This window comes from Dipodomys spectabilis, unplaced genomic scaffold, assembly GCF_019054845.1.
Source record: "Dipodomys spectabilis isolate Male_0828 unplaced genomic scaffold, ASM1905484v1 ptg000714l, whole genome shotgun sequence".
Classification (NCBI taxonomy): Eukaryota; Metazoa; Chordata; class Mammalia; order Rodentia; family Heteromyidae; genus Dipodomys; species Dipodomys spectabilis.
In genome coordinates, this window is record NW_024871391.1 from 40,825 (window position 1) to 66,521 (window position 25,697).

The window sequence follows — 25,697 nt, forward strand, 5'->3', positions numbered from 1 at the left end:
GCACCCAGATGAGCAGCTAACACACTGCATCCCCCTCTCAGAGCTGAGGACTAGAAAGTGGACGCTGAGGGCAGGCTCTCTAGCAGAGGGGGTTTCAACAGACCTGCACACTTACTATCTGAACGCAATGTGCTCTTCTGTGGCAATTGTACCAGATGAAGTCTTCCTTATCAATTATTGTCATTCATCAAAATATAATAAAGGTATACTAACTCTAGATTGAAATGATAATTTTCATGATTCTCTCTTAAACTTCCTGGATCAATGTCTTGATTTAAGATTTGGTGACAAGCAGCTGCTGAAGGATTAATTCATCTGGCTAGAGTTTAAACAGTTTGCTTTTTTTTATTGACAAAGTGGTTTGGCATACTAGCCAGATCCAAACAGGACAAGACATTATGTACTAAGAAGTTATTATTTTCATATCTTCCATCTCATCATATGTGTATTTCTGTGCATTTACAAACAGTTATTGGGCACTTACTATGGGTTAGAATTTGTCAATACGATTCTGTATTTTTTCCTACACAGCAAGAATAACAGGTAGGATAGCTTGGAAGCTGTCAGCAGCTTTCTGCTCAACACCTGTAGAAAGAACCCTACTATTGCAGGGAAATGATTGTCCTTGAGAATTATGTACTAATTCAACCTAGAGACAAGAAGCAGCCTTCACAGACAAAAGCCTGCACACCTGTGTTTAGTAGTGTCATATAAACAAGAAAGGAAACAAACAAAAAGGTTTTTCTAGTACTCGAAGAATATTAGAGTACATTATGATACTTGACAGTAGAAAATTAGGCAGGAAATGATATCTACCTGTGGATTGTGAACATTTATAAAGTGTGAAATCATTCAAAGAATTTAAACAGGATAATACTAAGCAGGTGACTCACAGATACTTTTTTTTTACTTGCATTTTCCTCAGAATCCTTAGTTTCCATTTTTCTTTTGTTATTATGCCTATTGTAGCTCAGTTTTAAATCTCTCCCTTTTATATATTATCTCATTTTTATGATATCCATTTTAATAAAATATTTTAATTTTATTATATTACTTTAACTGATACATGAGACAAAAATAATACATCTATGGGCTACAATTGGTGCATGTACATGTAAATCAACTTATACATATCTATGCCTTCAACACATTTATAATTTCACTATAGTAAATGCATTCAAAATTCTGAGTTCTATGTTTTGAAAACACACAGCACACTTTCCCTATGTATTCTCATCTTACTATACAATGGTACCCTAAACTTTCTCGCTCCTTCTCTCTTTTGCCTTTGGTAACCACCATTCTATTGTCAATTTTTATGGTTTTAGATCCCAGCAACACAAGACATGGTCATTTTATTTAACATGGTCATCTCCCCTTCAATCTGTGTTGCACGAATGGTAGAATTTCCTTACTTCCAGAGCTTGGCAGTATATCACCATTTTTATCCATTTACCAATTTATGGGCATGTACCACTGCTATGATCTATGTGTAAATTAGTAGGTACTTAAATATAACTCAAGCAAGATACTACTAAGATGTAAGGGTTAGACCGGAGGGGTAAAACTCGTACTGTGCTGTTAGTGTCGCTTTTTTGAGAAAGGGACCGTCAGCTGCCTCACATACTCAGGAGGCAGAGGCTGAGCAAATGTGCGCTGAGGCCAGAGGGCTGCAGCCGGTGGCCATCCCTTTATTTATCTTGGGATAATTATTTATTTATCCCATTTATCTTGCGATAAATTAAAACAAAAACTAAAAGAATTATGCACTGGAAACTAAGGTGAAGCCAGAAAACTGAAGACAGCATAAATAAAGGTATTCCATGTTCATAATTTTCAGGAATCAATATCACGTGAATGCTTGTGCTATGCAAAGCAATCTACAGATGTAACATTCTACTGTCAAATTTTACTCATGTACAAAACACTACAATTTTCTACAATGTAGAAAAAATATTACAAAGAAACCTTAGGACAGATAGAGAACATTAAGAAGAACACAAATGGTGGCTTCAACTTCTCAATTTAAAATAATATTTAGATCAAAAGTATTCATACATAACAATGTAGAACTGACCAGAAAAATCACACACATGGACACACAGAACATTTTGAGTAATCAAAGATGAGTCCAAGCACCTATAATTAACATTTGGAAGGGATCAAATATATATATATATATATATATATATACATATATATATACACAAACACATATATATATATACACACATATATATATATATACACACATATATATACACATATATATATACATAGAGAGAGACAGAGACAGAGACAGAGAGAGAGAGATAGAGGGAGAGAGAATAATATCTTCAGTGAATGGATACCTACTTGGAAAATTGAAGTTTGACACTTATTTTTATTTTTTCCAGTTGTGGGGCTTGAACTCTGGGCCTGGGCGCTGTCCCTCAGCTCTTCAGCTCAAGGCTAGCGCTCTACCACTTGAGCCACAGTGCCACTTCCGGCTTCTTCTGTTTATGTGGTGCTGAGGACTCAAACCCAGAGCCTCATGCATGCAAGGCAAGCGCTCTACCACTGAGCCACCTTCCCAGCCCAAAACTTTTATTACATGCTTATAAAAATTAACTCCTGATTTCTGTTATTATGCAGTTACTCTTTCCAAATACTTTACTGATACCCTTTGCATAGTAACTTTTCTTGGAACTGTGTCTTTGCTTAACACATGAGTATTTTGTACATGCATGTTGACACCCACAGGTATGTGTGGGTACAGGTGTAATTCATCCTTGCAACTTCTTTAATTTCATTTAATTTCAATTATTTTTAACTTTATGAGGGATTTCTATAGTTTTTTAAAAATAATTTCTGCACCATTTTACAAATGCTGCCAATAATACCCAAGTATTCCAGTTTCTACACATCTAGGCCAACATCTCTTATTCTTTTATCTAAACATTTTATCTGACATATTTACATACATTTAACTGGTCTAACTTAGCCACAAAACTGAAGCAAGGAGGTATTATAGAATGTGTTAAATTGAGAAAAAGTTTGAAGTTAAGATCCCCAAGGAAGCTCTTTACAAATACTTGGCCATATTTAGAAAGAAAAACTGGAATGCGTCCAGCCTGCATCCTACATTAATTCAGTGTAAATATGTCACCAAGTGAAACTGTTGCCAACACTGGTCACCACAGAAAAGAAATGACACTTCTGCTCAGAGTTACTGTCAAACACAGGCTAAACCTTACCACCAGGAAGAACCCAGTTTCAGAGATTTCTGTAAGTAAATCACTAACTCTGATTTTTGTAATTTCATTTTCATAATATTTAATACTTTAAGAGTATTATATACTCTTTGTTTAGCACCTTTGTACTTTCGTGTTGATCTTAGAGTTCTGAATGTGTTGTTTACTGGATATGTTTGCCAACATTATTAGAGTCATTATTAACGTCATTTTTTGAACTCCTTTTATCAGTTTTACACACAAAAGGCAATATTTTTCCACAATCTTATAAGGCTGCAGAGCCCACTGGAGGGAAGCATGGTTTTTACAGGACATGTAACTTACTCTAATACTTTCTAGTTCTTTTTGGATTTGGGCTGTTACCACTTTTTTAAGAGTGAATAAAATGTCGAAAAAAATGGTGGGAACATATATTGTTCATTTGGGGGAAAATGAACAAAATTAAAAGCACTTTAAAAGAATTAATTCATTGCTATCATTGTATATTTATATTAATTTCATTTTGCTTCCCCTTTCATAAAACAGAGTATATTATTTTACAAGTACTGTTAATTTTCTTAGTAGTCTCAAATCAAGATCCTGATTATATTCCTTTTAATATGGAAGTATTACTTTTACTCTTTACATCTCCCAATTTACACTCTGGCTTTCCCACTTTAGATCAAATGTCCAAGTAACTGTATAAATTGGGAAGAGCTTATGTTTGTATCTTCAAAATACCAATAAAATGTGGGGGTTAGAGTAAAATCATTTCCACATGCTTAAAACAGAACTGGCTTGCAATATCTGCTTGGTAATCAAAATTTGTGTGCCTTTAATTTCTAGTCTAAAACGGTAAAGGAAAACTAGGGAAAGTGAAGAAAGAGAAAAGAAAAAAGGAAGGAAGAAGAGCAGAACTAACAAAGACAGGAGGAAGAAAGAGGAGGAAAAGGGTATTTGATTTGTGGCTTGTAAAACATGGAGACTTCCATGACAAGAACTTAAGTAATACAGAAGACTAATTTAGTGAATATAGAATTTGTATTACTTCCCAGGAGGGAGATAATATAAATTAGAACAAAAAATACCTCTCTCTGTCTTTCTCTGTTTCTGTTTCTGTCTCTCTCTGTCTCTCTGTCTGTCTCTCTGTCTCTCTCTGTCTCTCTCTCTCTCACACGCACACACACATATTTCAAGCTAGTCTCTAAAAAGAAATCTCCACTACCTGTTAGTTAAGAAAAAGGCATGCTACATTGCTCAAGCCAAGGTATATCTGATCTGGTAATTACACTGTATAGGAAGAGGCAGAGTGCAATGAGAAATAGTGTGTGATACTAGCAATGTCAAGTTAGCATATGTAGTATCTTCAGAACATAAAGTGTCCATCTCCAGGGCTGGGAAGGTGGCTCAGTGGTAGAGTGCTTGCCTTGCATGCATGAGGCCCTGGGTTCAAATCCTCAGCTCCCCATAAGCAAAAAGAAAAAAGCCAGAAGTGGCGCTGTGGCTCAAGTGGTAGAGAGCTAGCCTTGAGCTGAAGAGCTGAGGGACAGCGCCCAGGCCCAGAGTTCAGGCCCCATGACCGGACCCCCAAAAAAAGTGTCCATCTCCAGTCCATCTTGAGGTAAATAACCAGTTTGTAATAGATTTCAGTTAATTCAGTCTATGCCAGCAGATTCACCTACTAATAGATTTATGTCTGATAAATACTTGATCATACCACAAAAACATACATTCAAGGCTCAGGAAACTTATGAGAAACATTTACTACTGATAATAAAAATTATTATTAAACTATTCATTTTTACACATCTATACTTCTGATAACTAAGGGTTTTGTCCTATTATGGTTAGATATCTCGGTGTATGTACGATATTGTACATATCAAAATTCAAGAAATATTATTCCTGGTTTAGTAAAATACTAATAATTTAGTTTATTATTACATGCGTATCACAGCATAATTATTAAGGTCTTGTTTCTAACCTTGGTTTCTCAGTTTATTGCTTTCTCTTTCTGTCCCATTAGAACACAGTGTGAGAAATGGCGGAAGCAAACCAGTCGGTGGTGTCTGAGTTTATTTTTCAGGGACTCTGTGACTCCGAGGAGCTGCAGATCTTCCTCCTACTGCCATTTGCTACACTCTACCTGCTGACTGTGGTGGGAAATCTCTTTGTGGTGCTGCTGATCATCGCTGACCACCATCTCCACTCACCCATGTACTTCCTGTTAGCTAACCTCTCCTTTGTTGACTTCTGCCTCTCCTCAGTAACCACGCCTAAGCTGACCACAGACCTCCTGCAGGAGAACAAGACCATTTCCTTCGGGGGCTGCATGAGCCAGATCCTGGGTGTGCATTTCTTTGGAGGGGCTGAGATGGTGCTTCTTGTGACCATGGCCTATGACCGTTATGTGGCCATCTGCAAGCCGCTCCGTTACTCCAGCATCATGGACAGGCAAAGGTGCATCTGGTTAGTTTTGACAGGATGGATCATTGGGTTTGTGCATGCCACGAGTCAACTGATCATGATTTGGGGGCTACCCTTCTGTGGACCCAGAATGGTGGATAGCTTTTTCTGTGACATCCCTTTAGTCCTGAAACTAGCCTGCATGGATACAGCTACTTTGGGGATACTGATAAATGCCGACAGTGGTGTTTTAGCAACAACTTGCTTCATTCTCGTGATGATCTCCTACACTCACATCCTATTGACTGTTCTCCTTCGTTCTCAAGATGCTGCCTCAAAGGCCCTCTCTACCTGCACCTCCCACATTACAGTGGTGGTTCTGTTCTTCGGACCCTGCATCTTCATCTATCTGTGGCCAGTCAGCATCACTTGGGTGGACAAGTTTCTTGGTGTGTCTTATACAGCAATTACACCTCTTTTGAATCCAGCCATTTATACACTGAGAAATAAAGAGATTAAAAACGCCATGAAAAAACTGATCAATAAGCATGCTATTTCAAGTAATACTTGTTAGATGTCTGGTGATCAGAAAATGCTCTGCATGCTACAGTTTAACCACACATTCAACCTGCAAACTAAGCCTCAGACATGACTTAATTTCTGTAAGCTATGAGTGCCCACAGATATATGTGTTGTATCTTTTTCATTATGAAAATATACTCTGAAACCATGCTTAAATTCTTGCCATAGGAAATAATCTCTCAGTTAACATAACTATTGTGTTTACAGATCATAAGACACTATTAACAATAAAATCTATAAAAGCAGTAATTGTCACATTTCATTATACACTGTTTATGCATCCAACATGTACAAAGCATGTTTACATAGCATATTACTGTATAATGCCATACTTATATTTTATGTGGACGAGGACAGGAGAGAAAAACTGGCAGAAGGTGAGGGAAGGGAGACATGGTTCAAAAATAATCGTACTCATTACCTGAGTTGTGTAACTGTAACCCCTCTCTATATCAACTCTACAATAACAATAAAAGTAAAATACATGAAAAAATAAATTAAAAAGTTATGTTGTAACTGATAACAATGAAGAGTAAGAAATTATCATGAATAACGACATGCCAATACTTTAGATGATGTAGAAAAAAGTCAATTAATTGCTAGAAATTTGCAATCTACCAAGACTGAATAATGAAGAAATGAATATCAGAACAAAACTATAATGGATTGAGTTAACAATAGAAAGTTTTTAGTCAACGAAAAGAACAGGATCTAATGAAATGGCCATTAAATTCTATTTACGACGTAAAGTGCTGATGTACTTAATAGTTTAAAGTCTTCTAAAAACTGAAGAGAAAGGAATACTTCAATATCATTCCTTAGTTCTGGGTCTGAGAAATGCAAGGTCAAGGTGTTAGGGGAAGGGACTTGGGGAACGTTACATGGGGATGCAGGCTGACCCACTGTGAGCACAGATGTGCAGGACACGGCGTTGAAGATGAACTTTGCAATGTCGGGTGGGAGGAGTTGGGGAGGCGTGGAGAGCATTGATGGTGGGGGGACACAGGAGGAGGCAAGGCTCACAGGAATGTACTCATTACCTTGCTCATGTAACTATGATCTCTCTGTACAACATTTTTACAATAAAAAAGTTAATATCAATTTAAAAAAAGCATGTGCATCGACAACACACACCTCTGACACATGGACAAACAGAACATTTTGAGTAATCAAAGATGAGTCCAAGCATCTATAATCAACATTTACAAGGGATCGAATATGTGTAGAGAGAGGGAGAGAGAGAGAGAGAGAGAGAGAGAGAGGAAGAGGGAGAGAGAGAATCAGAGAGGGGGAGGGAGAGAGGAAGGAAGAGGAGAGGGAGGGAAGGACAGAGAATAATCTCTTCAGTGAATGGATACCTACTTGGAAAAATGAAGTTTGACACTTATTTTAATTTTAATATTTTCCAGTTGTGGGGATTGAACTCTGGACCTGGGCGTTGTCCCTCAGCTCCTCAGTTCAAGGCCAGTACTCTACCACTGAGCCAACTTCCCAGCCCAAAACATGTATTACACTGCTTATAAAAATTAACTCCTGATTTCTGTTATTATGCAGTTACTCTTTCCAAATACTTTACTGATACCCTTTGCATAGTAACTTTTCTTGGAACTGTTTCTTTGCTTAACACATGAGTATTTTGTACATGCGTGTTGACACCCACAGGTATGTGTGGGTACAGGTGTAATTCATCCTTGCAACTTCTTTAATTTCATTTAATTTCAATTATTTTTAACTTTGTGAGGGATTTCTATAGTTTTTTAAAAATAATTTCTGCATCATTTTACAAATGCTGCCAATAATACCCAAGTATTCCAGTTTCTACACATCTGGGCCAACATCTCTCTTTTTTTTTTTTGGGTCCGGAAGTGGGGCCTGAAGTCTGGGCCTGGGCGCTGTCCCTCAGCTCTTCAGCTCAAGGCTATCACTCTACCACTTGAGCCACAGCACCACCTCCGGCATTTTTCTTTTTTGCTTATGTGGTGCTGAGGAATCGAACCCAGGGCCTCAGGCATGCAAGGCAAGCACTCTACCACTGAGCCACCTTCCCAGCCCCTGGGCCAACATCTCTTATTCTTTTATCTAAACATTTTATCTGACATATTTACATACATTTAACTGGTCTAACTTAGCCACAAAACTGAAGCAAGGCGGTATTATAGAATGTGTTAAATTCAGAAAAAGTTTGAAGTTAAGATCCCCAAGGAAGCTCTTTACAAATACTTGGCCATATTTAAAAAGAAAAACTGGAATGCGTCCAGCCTGCATCCTACATTAATTCGGTGTAAATATGTCACCAAGTGAATCCACTGTTGCCAACACTGGTTACCACAGAAAAGAAATGACACTTCTGCTTAGAGTCAGTGTCAAACACAGGCTAAACCTTACCACCAGGAAGAACCCAGTTTCAGAGATTTCTGTAAGTAAATCACTAACTCTGATTTTTGTAATTTCATTTTCATAATATTTAATACTTTAAGAGTATTATATACTCTTTGTTTAGCACCTTTGTACTTTCGTGTTGATCTTAGAGTTCTGAATGTGTTGTTTACTGGATATGTTTGCCAACATTATTAGAGTCATTATTAACGTCATTTTTTGAACTCCTTTTATCAGTTTTACACACAAAAGGCAATATTTTTCCACAATCTTATAAGGCTGCAGAGCCCACTGGAGGGAAGCATGGTTTTTACAGGACATGTAACTTACTCTAATACTTTCTAGTTCTTTTTGGATTTGGGCTGTTACCACTTTTTTAAGAGTGAATAAAATGTCGAAAAAAATGGTGGGAACATATATTGTTCATTTGGGGGAAAATGAACAAAATTAAAAGCACTTTAAAAGAATTAATTCATTGCTATCATTGTATATTTATATTAATTTCATTTTGCTTCCCCTTTCATAAAACAGAGTATATTATTTTACAAGTACTGTTAATTTTCTTAGTAGTCTCAAATCAAGATCCTGATTATATTCCTTTTAATATGGAAGTATTACTTTTACTCTTTACATCTCCCAATTTACACTCTGGCTTTCCCACTTTAGATCAAATGTCCAAGTAACTGTATAAATTGGGAAGAGCTTATGTTTGTATCTTCAAAATACCAATAAAATGTGGGGGTTAGAGTAAAATCATTTCCACATGCTTAAAACAGAACTGGCTTGCAATATCTGCTTGGTAATCAAAATTTGTGTGCCTTTAATTTCTAGTCTAAAATGGTAAAGGAAAACTAGGGAAAGTGAAGAAAGAGAAAAGAAAAAAGGAAGGAAGAAAAGCAGAACTAACAAAGACAGGAGGAAGAAAGAGGAAGGAAAAGGGTATTTGATTTGTGGCTTGTAAAACATGGAGACTTCCATGACAAGAACTTAAGTAATACAGAAGACTAATTTAGTGAATATAGAATTTGTATTACTTCCCAGGAGGGAGATAATATAAATTAGAACAAAAAATACCTCTCTCTGTCTTTCTCTGTTTCGGTCTCTGTCTCTCTGTCTCTCTCTCTCTCTCACACACACACACATATTTCAAGCTAGTCTCTAAAAAGAAATCTCCACTACCTGTTAGTTAAGAAAAAGGCATGCTACATTGCTCAAGGCAAGGTATATCTGATCTGGTAATTATACTGTATGGCAAGAGGCAGAGTGCAATGAGAAATAGTGTGTGATCCTAGCAATGTCAAGTTAGCATATGTAGTATCTTCAGAACATAAAATGTCCATCTCCAGGGCTGGGAAGGTGGCTCAGTGGTAGAGTGCTTGCCTTGCATGCATGAGGCCCTGGGTTCAAATCCTCAGCTCCCCATAAGCAAAAAGAAAAAAGCCAGAAGTGGCGCTGTGGCTCAAGTGGTAGAGAGCTAGCCTTGAGCTGAAGAGCTGAGGGACGGCGCCCAGGCCCAGAGTTCAGGCCCCATGACCGGACCCCCAAAAAAAGTGTCCATCTCCAGTCCATCTTGAGGTAAATAACCAGTTTGTAATAGATTTCAGTTAATTCAGTCTATGCCAGCAGATTCACCTAGTAATAGATTTATGTCTGATAAATACTTGATCATACCACAAAAACATACATTCAAGGCTCAGGAAACTTATGAGAAACATTTACTACTGATAATAAAAATTATTATTAAACTATTCATTTTTACACATCTATACTTCTGATAACTAAGGGTTTTGTCCTATTATGGTTAGATATCTCGGTGTATGTACGATATTGTACATATCAAAATTCAAGAAATATTATTCCTGGTTTAGTAAAATACTAATAATTTAGTTTATTATTACATGCGTATCACAGCATAATTATTAAGGTCTTGTTTCTAACCTTGGTTTCTCAGTTTATTGCTTTCTCTTTCTGTCCCATTAGAACACAGTGTGAGAAATGGCGGAAGCAAACCAGTCGGTGGTGTCTGAGTTTATTTTTCAGGGACTCTGTGACTCCGAGGAGCTGCAGATCTTCCTCCTACTGCCATTTGCTACACTCTACCTGCTGACTGTGGTGGGAAATCTCTTTGTGGTGCTGCTGATCATCGCTGACCACCATCTCCACTCGCCCATGTACTTCCTGTTAGCTAACCTCTCCTTTGTTGACTTCTGCCTCTCCTCAGTAACCACGCCTAAGCTGACCACAGACCTCCTGCAGGAGAACAAGACCATTTCCTTCGGGGGCTGCATGAGCCAGATCCTGGGTGTGCATTTCTTTGGAGGGGCTGAGATGGTGCTTCTTGTGACCATGGCCTATGACCGTTATGTGGCCATCTGCAAGCCGCTCCGTTACTCCAGCATCATGGACAGGCAAAGGTGCATCTGGTTAGTTTTGACAGGATGGATCATTGGGTTTGTGCATGCCACGAGTCAACTGATCATGATTTGGGGGCTACCCTTCTGTGGACCCAGAATGGTGGACAGCTTTTTCTGTGACATCCCTTTAGTCCTGAAACTAGCCTGCATGGATACAGCTACTTTGGGGATACTGATAAATGCCGACAGTGGTGTTTTAGCAACAACTTGCTTCATTCTCGTGATGATCTCCTACACTCACATCCTATTGACTGTTCTCCTTCGTTCTCAAGATGCTGCCTCAAAGGCCCTCTCTACCTGCACCTCCCACATTACAGTGGTGGTTCTGTTCTTCGGACCCTGCATCTTCATCTATCTGTGGCCAGTCAACATCACTTGGGTGGACAAGTTTCTTGCTGTGTTTTATACGGTAATTACACCTCTTTTGAATCCAGCCATTTATACACTGAGAAACAAAGAGATTAAAAACGCTATAAAAAAACTGATCAATAAGCATGCTATTTCAAGTAATGCTTGTTAGATTTCTGGGTGTTACAGTTTAACCACACATTCAACCTGCAAACTAAGCCTCAGACATGACAATTTCTGTAAGCTATGAGTGCCCACAGATATATGTGTTGTATCTTTTTTATTATGAAAATATACTCTGAAACCATGCTTAAATTCTTGCCATAGGAAATAATCTCTCAGTGAACATAACTATTGTGTTTATAGATCATAAGACACTATAACAACAACATCTATAAAAGCAGTAATTGTCACATTTCATTAAACACTGACTACGCTTCCAACATGTACAAAGCAAGTTTACATAGTATATTATTGCACACTACTACAGGTATAATGCTATATTTATATTTTATGTGGATGAGGACAGGAGAGAAAAACTGGCAGAAGGTGAGGGAAGGGAGACATGGTTCAAAAATAATCGTACTCATTACCTGAGTTGTGTAACTGTAACCCCTCTCTATATCAACTCTACAATAACAATAAAAGTAAAATACATGAAAAAATAAATTAAAGAGTTATGTTGTAACTGATAACAATGAAGAGTAAGAAATTATCATGAATAACGACATGCCAATACTTTAGATGATGTAGAAAAAAGTCAATTAATTGCTAGAAATTTGCAATCTACCAAGACTGAATAATGAAGAAATGAATATCAGAACAAAACTATAATGGATTGAGTTAACAATAGAAAGTTTTTAGTCAACGAAAAGAACAGGATCTAATGAAATGGCCATTAAATTCTATTTACGACGTAAAGTGCTGATGTACTTAATAGTTTAAAGTCTTCTAAAAACTGAAGAGAAAGGAATACTTCAATATCATTCCTTAGTTCTGGGTCTGAGAAATGCAAGGTCAAGGTGTTAGGAGATTTGCTTTCTCTTGACAGAATCCTTCCTTGGCATTTGATTTTTTTGCTCTTCCCTGAAAGTCCTAGTCTCTATACATGAACATGACTGGTACTGCTTTATGCTTCAGAGACAATAAATGCTGTATTAGAACTTCCCCACTTTCATATACCATAACTTTAGACCTTATCTCCAATATGGTTACTTTCAGACACAGCAGGTGTGGGGACCAGAACTTTAAAAGTAAAGACATTCCTGAAAAGATTGCAAGATTTATGACCATCTTAAATTTCATAGTCAAGTATCTTCAACTGTTTTGAACTATTGTGAATTTTGACACTAGAAGAGGTTACACATCAGAATTCCTGACTACTATAGTTTTTATGTACAGGAGATAATGTCAATGCTCTTTTGGGAGATACTGGTTATGACCTCAATGGAACTCCCTGGACACTAGCCAGAGAATACAGTCAAAACTGCCAGTAAATTATGACATGGCTGAGCTGGCCTTAAATGCTCATCAAACTGGATTCCAACCTACTAAACTAAATATAGAAATATAATGTATGTGGACACATGACTAATAAACTTTGGTACTTTATATGTATCTTTTTTCCAACTTCTGAAAAAAATGACATTCTAAAGCAGTTGCTAAAATACTAGGTATTACATTTTAAACTGACATCCTAAAAGAATATTTCATAATAAGAAATCTATGATGGAAATTTCCAATAGAAAACATTGCAATGTATTTAGACTCATGTGGCATATTTTACCTTAATAAGAATTTTTTATTTTTAAATAAAAAGTGCACTGTAATTGATACTTTATTATTCATCACTCCAGATTGTAAAATACAAAATACAGTATGAAACATGGGAGTAGGTTTCTTCTCATTATAAACAGAAAGTGTTCTTTTCTAAAATTGCTGTGCTGGTCGGTGTGCTGCACAGATTCCTAGCTTGGGGATCTAAGTGCACAGCCTTTTTTTGGGGGGAGGGTCCAGTCGTGGGGCCTGAACTCTGGAGCTGGGCGCTGTCCCTCAGCTCAAGGCTAGCACTCTACCATTTGAGCCACAGCGCCACTTCCGGCTTTTTTCTTTTTGCTTATGTGGTGCTGAGGAATCGAACCCAGGGCCTCATGCATGCAAGCCAAGCGCTCTACCACTGAGCCACCTTCCCAGCCCCATAGCTTTTATCTTGTGTGTCTACATAACTGGATGCAATGTTGACCTGGTCTGCCTCTGAGTTTCCTCTCTAACATACCTTCATCTCAACTTTCATTTATTCACTGAATTAATGTCTCTAAACTTTCTAAATCCATAACTTAGTACACAAGTATAGACATAGGAACGGTTAAACTCCAGTTTAGGGCAAGAATGCTAACTCTGTCCTCTTAGAGATCAGATGTCAAAACATCACTATTTACTTCTTCCTCTTCCTCTTTCTCTTCCTCTTCTGTCAGTCATGGGGCTTGAACTCTGGGCCTAGGCGCTGTCCCCCAGATCTTCAGCTCAAGATGAGCACTCTGCCACTTGAGCCACAGTGCCACTTCTGGTTTTCTGGTGGTTAACTGGAAATAAGAGTCTCACAAACTTTCCTGCCCAGGCTGGCTTTGAATCACGATCCTCAGATCTCAGCCTCCAGAGTAGCTAGCATTACAGGCATCAGCCACCAGTACCTGTCATGAAAACTTCACTATTTTCATAAGAAACATGCAGTATTTATTTTACTAGGTTAAATTTCTTTATCATTTTATATTTTAAAAATATAATCTTATTGCTATTATAAGAGATGTTACCATTGCGTAGGTCAGCTGTGTACATTTCTGTTTTGAACAATGTCAACCCTTTCTTTGCTTTTTTCCAACTTTCCCTCCCATTCCTGCCCACAAGTTATAGAGTTCATTTTCCATGTAATGTACAAAATTTAAATTATTATGACTGTGTTTATTATTAGTATAATAAAGTAAGAAAAGAAAGAAAAATATCAATATGGCTTGTTGCTAAAATTTTTTTTTGGGGGGGGGGTCCAGTCGTGGGGCCTGAACTCTGGGCCTGGGCGCTGTCCCTCAGCTCTTCAGCTCAAGGCTAGCGCTCTACCACTTGAGCCACAGCACCACTTCTGGCTTTTTCTTTTTGCTTATGTGGTGCTGAGGAATCAAACCCAGGGCCTCCTCATGCATGCAAGGCAAGCACTCTACCACTGAGCCACCTTCCCAGCCCCTTGTTTGCTAAAATTAACTGTGATGAGAATGAACCATTCATTCTCTGTAAATGGGATTCTTTTTTGGGGGGCGGGGGGGGGGGTCCAGTCGTGGGGCCTGAACTCTGGGCCTGGGCGCTGTCCCTCAGCTCTTCAGCTCAAGGCTAGCGCTCTACCACTTGAGCCACAGCACCACTTCAGGCTTTTTGCTTTTTGCTTATGTGGTGCTGAGGAATCGAACCCAGGGCCTCAGGCATGCAAGGCAAGCGCTCTACCACTGAGCCACCTTCCCAGCCCAATGAGATTCTTTTTAACTCAATGAAAGTATTGACTAAATCCAGTAAGTCTATAAAAACACATTTGGAATCAACTTTATAAATAATTTCAGATTTTCTATTCACCAATACAAATTTGGACAATATAAAGAATGACTTGAAAACTCTTAAACTACGTAAAATTGCTGAGAAATATCCAATAAATCACATTACCAGTTAAAAACTAGAAGATTTTCAATCTTCTCGATGAGGAACAATAAATTGTCTTACAATACAAGAGTCCACCAAATACTTACTTTTACAGTAGAGTTTTCTGAAGACACAACTTGTGTTCCTGTAAGTTTTTTAGGAGATTCTCAGTCTCCTCATTGCTTGCTTGATGTCTTTGTTTCTCAGTGTGTAAATGGCGGGATTCAGGATGGGCATAATCATGAAATCCAGAATTGCAAGAAACTTATCCACAGGCACTGTAGGAAATGGCCACATGTAAACAAAGATGCATGGTCCAAAGAACAAAACCACCACAGAGATATGAGCTGAAAGAGTAGAGAGGACCTTGTGCAACCCACCAGAAGGGCTTTTCCACACAGTGAAGAGTATGAAGGTATAGGAGAGAAGCAATAAGAAGAAGGTGCCAACGGAAATCAACCCCCTGTTAGCAGTTACCAAGAGTTCCATTCTGTAAGTACCTATGCAGGCCAGTTTAATAAACGAAGGAAGATCACATTAAAAGCTGTCTATCTCATTAGGGCCACAAAAAGACAAACACAGAACAAAAGCTAACTGGATCACTGAGTGAATGAGTCTGTAGCCCACACTCCAAACAGAAGTGAACTCCACATTCCTGGGCTCATGATGCACAGCTAGTGCAGTGGTTTGCAAATGGCCACGTATCTGTCCAAGGTCATCACTATGAGTAGCACCATCTCAGACCCCCCAGGACATGGAGGAGAAACATCTGTGTGACACAACCCTGGAATGAAATGGTATTGTGGCCAGAGTACAAGTCAGAAATCATTTTGGGAACTGTTAAGGTAAACAGGCATAGGTCAATAAAGAAAAGAAATACATGGGGGAATGTAGGTAGAAGTCTAAAGTCACTGTGAGCACAACAGAGACATTTCCTAGAACGATGGTCACATAAAACATGGTAGAGAAGCAAGGAGGAAACACTATAGATAGAAAGTCCTAGAAACATAAATTCTGATACTTCAGAGTAATTTGCTCACACATTGGATATTTTGTCTTTACCTAGGATGTCCAAACAAAACAAGAAGAGTTTATCAGAACTATATATTGAAAAGTTAAATTCTTTTAGAATAAATCTTCAAGAACTACAAAGAGGTATTTTGATAAAATTATTCAATTATGTTTCCTCCCATATAATATTCTTCATGAGCATCTACTATTTGCTATGTATCTTGTCAACTTTTAAAGTAAAGCTGATCTTACTTTTAGAAGATTTAGATGTCAGTTATTCCTCTGAACATCTTTTAATGCAGACAAAACATAAACAATTTGACCAAAAACTGAACTCACATCAGCAATGCCTGCTTAGACTCTGCTTGCTGGTGGGGCTACTTCTGAAATGCTGGCGGTCCAGGCTTTGAACAGTCCATACAAAGATTGACCAGAGGGGCAGCACATCCAGATGATGAACACATGGGGTCGCAGTAAAAGGAAACAACTTCTGTGCCCAGAAGAACTCTGCTGTTATCAAATAAAATAGAAAACTATCAATAATTATAAGTCATTTCTTGACCATATTTCTGTTTGTAAATGGTCATAGTATAAACAACGGAATGAAGCCAGCACCGGCGGCTCACTGCTGTGATTGTAGCTACTCAAGAGTCTGAGGTCTGAAGATCATAGTGAGAACCTAGCAGAAAACACCTCAAGATTGCTTATCCCCAATTAATCAGCACAATGCCCGACTGGAGGAGTAGCACAATCGGTAGAGCACCAGCCATGAGCACAAGAAGCCAAGTGAGAGCACAGGGTCCTAGGCAGCAGCACACACACATGCACACACACACACACCCACATACCCCACACACACACACACACACACCCCACACACACCACACACACCACACACACACCACACACACCCACACACCCACATACCCACATACCCCACACACACCCACACACCCCCCACCCCCCCCACACACACCCCCACACACACACCACACACACACACACACATACACACACACACACATACCCACATACCCCACACCCACACACCCCCCACACCCCCCACACACACCACACACACACCCCACACACACACACCCCACACTCACCACACATACACACACACACACGCACGCACACACCCCACACTCACCACACATACACACACACACCCCACACACACACCCCACACTCACCACACATACACACACACACACACACCACACACCCCACACACACCACACATACACACACACACACACACACCCCACCCCACCCCACACACACCACACACACACACCCCACACACACACACCCCACACACACACACATACCCACATACCCCACACACACCCACATACCCACATACCCCACACCCACACACCCCCCACCCCCCCACACACACCCCACACTCACCACACATACACACACACACACGCACGCACACACCCCACACACACCCCCACCCACACCCCCACACACCCACCCACCACACCCACCCACCACACACACACCCCACACACACCACACCCCCCCACACACACACCACACACACCACACACACCACACACACACCATACACACACACCCCACACACACCCCACACATACACACACACACACACACACACCCCCTACCCACCCACACACCCACACACACACACACACCCCACACACACCACACCCCCCCACACACACACCACACACACCACACACACACCATACACACACACCCCACACACACCCCACACATACACACACACACACACACACACCCTACCCACCCACACACCCACACACACACACACACCCCACACACACCACACCCCCCCACACACACACCACACACACCACACACACCCCACACACACCATACACACACACCCCACACACACCCCACACATACACACACACACACACACACACACACACCCCACCCCACCCCACACACACCACACACACACACACACACACAAGAACGAGATGAAGGGTCAGAGTTCAGCTTAATGTAAACTAAATTTTTTTTTGGGGGGGGGGGGTCCGGTCGTGGGGCCTGAACTCTGGGCCTGGGCGCTGTCCCTCAGCTCTTCAGCTCAAGGCTAGCACTCTACCACTTGAGCCACAGTGCCACTTCAGGCTTTTTTCTTTTTGCTTATGTGGTGCTGAGGAATCGAACCCAGGGCCTCGTGCATGCAAGGCAAGCGCTCTGCCACTGAGCCATCTTCCCAGCCCTGAAATACTTTTTAAACTCATGCTTTGTAAGTACTTTTATAATAATACTCTCAAATAAAATACTTGGTATGATCTAACAAATAAGTCTAAGACATATAAGATAAAAACTACTAAATTCTGATGACTTACTTCATGTTCATAAGCAGAGAAGAGTCAGTACAGCCAACCTGATCTATATATTCAATACAACTACAAAACACCACTAAGATTTTCACTCTCGTGCTTGGTTAGTTCAGTCTTCAGCCTTTTTCTCATTAAATATTAATGTGGCTATTACATGTACACTCACTATTATGGGAATAGCAATAAATAGAATATTGCACCCCAGTTATATTAGTGCTTACACCAACAGCCTTAACACTGAGAAAGGACAGATGAAGAGAACTTTCAATATTTGCTAAGAACTCATCTATTTCATTGTGCTGTGTTCATATATAATATAGTAGTGCATTACAATGTATTTTCAATTACCTTTACATCACTTAATGATATGCACAAAATTTGTATCAAAGTGCTAATTTTAGAACTCTACTTAAGAAATAACATTGATGAGATCGACATGCTTCTCTGAATCACAGGAAGACTGTCAGTATATACACTATATATAATTTTTATATCTTTATATTTATATGTTACATGTTATTTTTATATATTCATATATAATTTAAATCACACCCTAGTTCAATCATAGAAATACTGGGTATAGAATAAATAGAAGTGCATGGACTGTTTCTAATGAACACAAGAAAACATGTTTTAAGTATCACTTTGCTGTTTTTAATAATCATCAAATTTTATTAGAGTAACTTGAATGTAGCTTTGATTAGGTGTATCACGTAAGGACAAAATTCTGGGAAAGCAGATGGCTAAGAGATGTCCCAGGAGAATGATAAGGAGACTCTTTCCAATTTTGGGCTCTACTTAAAATACAACTAAAAAAGTCTCTCCATACAGAGGCTACCTGCTACAATATTCTATGTTGAGGAAGACATATTTTCTCTAAATTCCATTATTGAAGAAAACAAATTAGATTACACATGTAGGTACAATCTAGAGCAAACTAAAGCAGCTAAGAATGTCCTGACTACTACAGGTAAGATGACAAATTATCTGATTCTGGAACTTTCAATTCATTTCACATACCAATTTGATCATGTTTTCTGTAACATTTTTCAACTGATCTTAAGAGTTCTGAAGGTGCTATTAGTTAATGTACTCAACAAAAACATTATTTTTTTTACCAGTATGTACTTAACACTTCATAACTCCTTGGAATACTTTCAGAAAATAACAGTAATGTTCTACACTCAGACAAGTTCCCAAACCCCCAACAGGGAGAAAAATTGCTTTCATAAGCCATCTGACCTGACTTGATATAATCAAATTACTTTTAAATTTTGTGTCTTTTGCTATTTAAAGTAGCAGATGTGAAATACTTAATTATTGGCATTTATGAGTAAAATACACTTGACTGATAACAAAAGTACATTAAAATTATTTAACAGTAGCTTGAACCATCATTGGCCATTTATTTAAATTTGGGTATGTATGTGTATTCTCTACATGGTGTGAAGTATTAATGTCTTATTTTACAAATCTTGTCATTTATTACTTACGTTTCTCAATATCAAATGTCAATCAGAAGCTGTTACATGGAGTTAGGCAAATCTCACTTTATACTCTAGGCCTGTCAATGTCTATGTATATTATTAGGAAAGTCATGCATTCACATCTGAATGTGAATCAATCTTGAGATTATTAAAATATCATGTTGAAGAAATTAAAAAAGAAAGGCAAGTTCAGAAAACTTGCTTTTGAATTCTTATTATTTTCCAAGAATATGGTACAAAATATGAAAAGATACAAATAAATAGTACAATATATAACTGGGCACAACTGCCTCATGCCTATAACATTAGCTACTCTGGAGGCTGAGATATGGAGGATTGTGGCTTGATGCTAGCCTGGGAAGAAATGTCTATGTAACTCCATCTCCCAAACAGCCAGCAAAAAGCAGGGCTGGTGGCATGATTCAAAAGTTACAGTGCCAGCTGAGCAAGAGTGAGGCCCTTAGTTCAAACTTGGGTACTAGCTAAAACGCACAAACAAAACACATAGTACGAGATACAAAGAGAATAATGGATATTATTTGCTCCTTAATTTCCTCATTAACAAGAAACTGTTAAAATAATAAACTTTAAGGTCTCTTGTAGAACTAAAATCTTGTATCCCTATCCTGAACACTTTCATGAATCATGCACTTCCATGGATCTAATTTTGATTTTGGTGAGATTAAGACCATCATACTTTATAATTCAAAATTAAAGTTTATATCTTCCTATTTCAGAGAGAAAAAAGCACCTTAATAGGATACAAGTTTTGAAAAAGTGTTTAACATTTGTAAGACTTTGTAAATGCTCTAGATGTTTTATTTTACCTTGAAATTGTATAAACTTTTTTATAACAGAACTATAAATCAGACAGCTAGCCTCAGTTTCCTTCCATCATATGTCTGATACAGGCTAAACACTTAACCAAAGTAAAAATAAATTGTAAACAGTTTTGCACATATTATAAGAAAATCATGTTTGCAAAGTCTTAACACAGACCTGACACATAAGATATGCTACTTAGTGAACCTTATAATGCCACTGATTCTACAGTAAAAAAGAGGGGAAAAGTAGTAAGATGGGAACAAAAGAGACAAAGAAAAAAGAAAACAAAAGGGAGGGAAGGAAAGTAGAAAAGGTGGGTGGAAGAGAAAGAAAGGAGGAAGGAAGGATATACTTTTTACAACTTCAAATCAGACCTAGACACTATTCTACCCACTAGGTTCAATAAATAAGTAGCTTAAGAACAGATGAACATTAAATTCACATTTTCTAATTAATAATAATAATAAAGTAGCTAGGCTCAAAAATGAAAGTCCTTTGTCATAGAAGACCAGTAGTCAACATGTAAAATACATATGGATGCCAATCCATTTCAATTACTGCTAACTGGTTTCATTCCAAAAGAACTATTTGAAATCATGCACACTGGGCAACATCAACAAATCTAAAAGGAAGTTAGTTTTCCTGTTTCTCATCACTGAAAGATGACGAAGATGTATCCTGAGCCTGTACAGAAAGGTAGGGTGCACACACTCCATAATTACCCTTTCCTCTTGTTTTTGCTCTCCATAATTTATTTTCCCTTCTCTCCCCCCCACCCGGCTCTCCTTTTCCATTGTTGCTTCTTGTATTTTATGATCTCTATGACTTTAGGGTGTTATTTCATAGATAAAATGACACTGTCATCTGAACATGAAGTACTCATCAATATGCTAGACTGGTAAAATTCTGTGAGAAAAATCTGAAGTTCCGTCTTCCCATTCTCTAATTATTAGGATCATAAAGCTGAACTAATGTCTTGGTTACCTTATGCTAATTCGCCCACAGGATAAAGTATGCTGCATTTATTTTTGTGAGAGGAATTTGGTTACTGATTACAAAAGAAAATTTCTAGTCCCTGTTCCTAACTACTATCAGTTAATTTAGGAGACTGTATTTCTTTGGTGCTTAGTATAGTCCAGAACATTCCTCATACTTACTGTATTTCAACTCATTTTGATCTTAAACGCATGAGGTAGTAGTACTTAGCCCTGTCGTTACATGTGAAGAGTGGAGGCACTAAGCATCTTAGTTGCTCTCCCAAGACAATTCAAGGCAGAGTTGCCCTCCACTACCAGTCTTACACATTGCCACATTGCAATATATTGTGTGTCCAAAATTGCTCCTACATCAATATTTCTTTTCCCCAGAATTAGTTTTCATACATCTTTTAAAATTAGAAAACAATAAATGATGATTCTCTACCAAAACAGGTTGGAGACAGACATGAAAAGATTTCTGCTCTGTGATGCTTTCCATACGATCTTTTATTTCCAGTAACTACAGACTTAAAAATGTAAAAACCTACATTTTGCCACTGTATCTACCTCTTTAGTCCCTTTTCCTTGAATAATTAGTGCTTTCAATTAATTCAAGATATCAGAAATACCAACTAATGTTGGGAATATAATTCTTTTGTGAACTTCTGTTCTTTCAAAAATAATATGACACAGGGTTGCTGTGCTACAGTTAGAAGAGCTTTTCTCTTCTGCAATTTCATGCCCTCTCGCGTGAATGCCAACTCCACATCCCCACCCCTGAGATGGAGAAACAGTGCCACAGTAGCTGCGCGGTTAAGCATGATGCTCAGGCCATAATGTAGAATGGAATCTACTTTCGGAATTTCTGGACTTAGAAAACACTTCTAACCTCATTTTAAGTATTAACTCCTACCAACCCTATACAAGTTTTATAACTTACATTTAAGATATCTAAACATCTAGAACTATTTTTCATAAGATATATGAAGATTTTCATAATTTGGATTCTAACATTTAAGTACTAAAATGTTTAGATCAATCACATTGCTCCATAGTGTTATATTTAGATATCATTCACAGACTTTTCCCTCCTCTCCCCCAACTCTTCTTCATGTTTCCTTTTCAAACTTTTCCTATTTGTTGAAATGGACATTTGGATCTTCTGCTAACAACTCAAAAGATACACTGGACATTTAAAGAGCCTTGGGGTTTTTGCTTAAATTATCTCATAAAGAATTCTTACTTGTATAACATTTGCTCTATTATTTTATATTAGTGTGGTGAATCTCCCATTTTATTCAAGGTTGAAATGTATCAGAAATGTTTAATTTTTTAACTTAATGCTTATATTGCACATTTTATTCATAAATAACATCATTTTATATTTTAAAGTATTTAATTACATATTAGGCAATATTTTTCACTTAGTGGGTCAGTTTTTCAGTCAGACAATTGGGTGCTTTCTGAATAATTCTTGTTTTGTTATTTTCTTCTGATTTAATCTCGTCTTTTTTTGTAGCTCATTGTTAGTCCTTACTACCAGTGACCTTAAGGTCATTGTTATTTCTTTGGTGCCTCATGTATAATTAAAGAATTGAATAGAACTTTGTGTACCTGGGAAAGACATGTGATACACAGCAAGTGTACCACAAAATATCCATCTTGCGTATAAGTAAGGGTTGTAAAGATAGTCACTAGTGCACTAGGCTGATTACATGATTATGAGTTCAGTTCCTATTGGCTACTTGAAGCTAGAGGTGGGGTTTTAACATACTATTTAACATACTATTCTGGAGTCCAAGGGTAAAACTACAGATCTGTAATTCAATAAATAGGTATAATTTAAAATGGAAAACTTGGCACATTGAATTAAACAGATAGGAAGATCTGAGTCACATCAAAAACTAAAGGCTTGCAGAGTAGAAGCTAACCCCTACGCAAGAGTGAAAAGTTTAGACATGTCTGTAATGTAGGAGGGGTGTTTAGAAAGAGAAAGCTTAGAAATGATCATGCTGTATTCAGCTGAATCAACAGGAAGCTTGATTTAAAATGAACAAAATAAACTAATATTTTGTTTCTCACTTTATTATAAGAAGTTTAAAAAGAGAAAGAATACTAGCTTATATTAAGTAGCAACATACCTAATGAGTGCTAAGCCCTGTCAAGTTTTTCACTGTATCAGTTGTAGGATGTGCACTGTAGAGCACTGTAGCTGCAATACCTTCAGACATAATATCAGTGAATAAAAGAAAAACTAGATCAAGATAATACTTTCAAAACATGACAGTTTGGAGCTGGGTGTCAGTGGCTCACGCCTGTAATCCTAGCTACTCAGGAGGCTGAGATCTGAGGATCGAGGTTCACAGCCCGTCCAGGCAGAAAAGGCCTTGAGACTCATCTCCAATTAACCACCAGAAAACTGGGAGTAGAGCTGGTGGCTCTAAGGGGTAGAGTGCTAGCCCTGAGCAGAAGAGGCTCAGGGACAGTGCCCAGGCCTTGAGTTCAAGCCCCACTACTGATACAAGAAAAGGAAAAAAAGAAAGTTTTTCCCCCTTTGCTAGCAAAGCCTGCCAGGAAAGACATCCTCTCACTTAGCAGTTCTGAGCCACATGTTCAGTATTCAGTGAATCAATGACCCAGGAAAATGGAACTGTGAAAAACAGTTGATGAAATCTGTGATGGTCCTGATTAGCCATATGGTGCTACCTTCAACAATTAAGGGATTTCAGCCTACAGCATGAAAAAAGGGAATTTCTGTTGGCAGGTAATGAGAATAGCACTATAAAGACATAAAGCCAAAGAGTAAAGGGGATACCGAAATAAGGCACAACACAAAAACTAGCCAGAATTAATCCTGTGGAGAGATAACTTCAATAAGGATCAAAAGGCTACTATATAAAGCATCCGGAATCCAATGTTTCTATAAATATGGCATCCAACTGAACCGTTAAGTGTGTTGAATTAACCAAAATAAATGACTACTGATAAACACTTGGATTTAACAAAAAGGGGGAGTAATTAAAGAGGTTGCACGATTCCCATGTTCCATATGTTTCGTCTTTCTTTTGGTAGTAATGAGGTTTAACTCCGGGCCCCATGCTTGCTCCACAGGATATCTATCACTTGAATCTAAGCCAGTCCTCAGAAATGTCAATTTTTTCAAATATGGTATTGATAAAGAACACAACACATTGAAGGGTATTTAACTACAGGCGACTTGAGCAGCCACCAGCATATATCAGAAGGGACCGATGCTTGCAAGCACAGTGGCATAATCCAGCCGTAAGTGTGTGTCATGGTGTCCCACACTTCGGGACATCCTCAAGAGACTCCGCCTTAAAGATTAGAGACATAGCCCATGTACTTACAAGGTACTCCAATTCAAGAATATGGGATAGATGCAGAATTTTTAGTAATTTAAAAAATGGAGGAGCTGGGCACCAGTGGCTCACACCTGTCATCCTAGTTACTCAGGAGACTGAGATCTGAGGATCACAGTTCAAAGCCAGCCCAGGGAGGAAAGGCCATGAGACTCTTATCTCCAATAAACCAGTAGAAAACCAGAAGTGGTGCTGTAGCCTGAGCAGTAGAACGCTAGCCTTGAGCTGAAGAGAGCAGGGACAATGCCCAGACCCAGAGTGCAAGCCCACGACCAACCAAAAAAATAAAATAAAATAAATGTTAAAATTTTTTTAATTAAAAATGGAGGAAGCACATAACAAATGTCATCTATGGAATGTGTGCTGCTGGCTCACATCTGTGATCTGAGGTACTTAGTAGACTGGAATCTGGAAGAATGCAGTTCACAGCCAGTCTAGGCTGAAAAGGTTCTCTATAAATGAGTCAGTAAGTTTCAAGTAATTGACAAAAAAGCAAGGCAAGAGTATGTCTCAGGTAATATAGTATCAACCTAGCAAGTGCAAGGCCTGAGTTAAAAACCCATGACTGCCAAAATTAATAACAAATAAATGTTATCTATTAACATATTTTTATAAAATTGTATTTACTAAGAGCTTTACTTTTTATG

The 25,697-nt window shown here is 38.3% G+C and overlaps 2 protein-coding genes and 1 pseudogene across 2 annotated transcripts; 2 read left to right on the forward strand and 1 right to left on the reverse strand.

Annotated features, from left to right (window-relative positions):
* The first annotated feature begins 5,253 nt into the window (after positions 1–5,253).
* LOC122101988 (olfactory receptor 4K3-like) lies at positions 5,254–6,192 on the forward strand. The gene has a single exon (XM_042672509.1). It carries the CDS (start codon positions 5,254–5,256, stop codon positions 6,190–6,192), a length of 939 nt encoding a protein of 312 aa, XP_042528443.1.
* Positions 6,193–10,571: 4,379 nt separating this feature from the next.
* On the forward strand, positions 10,572–11,510 carry LOC122101989 (olfactory receptor 4K3-like). The gene has a single exon (XM_042672510.1). It carries the CDS (start codon positions 10,572–10,574, stop codon positions 11,508–11,510), a length of 939 nt encoding a protein of 312 aa, XP_042528444.1.
* A 3,662-nt stretch (positions 11,511–15,172) lies between these two features.
* Positions 15,173–23,901, reverse strand: LOC122101990 (annotated as a pseudogene).
* Positions 23,902–25,697: the final 1,796 nt, after the last annotated feature.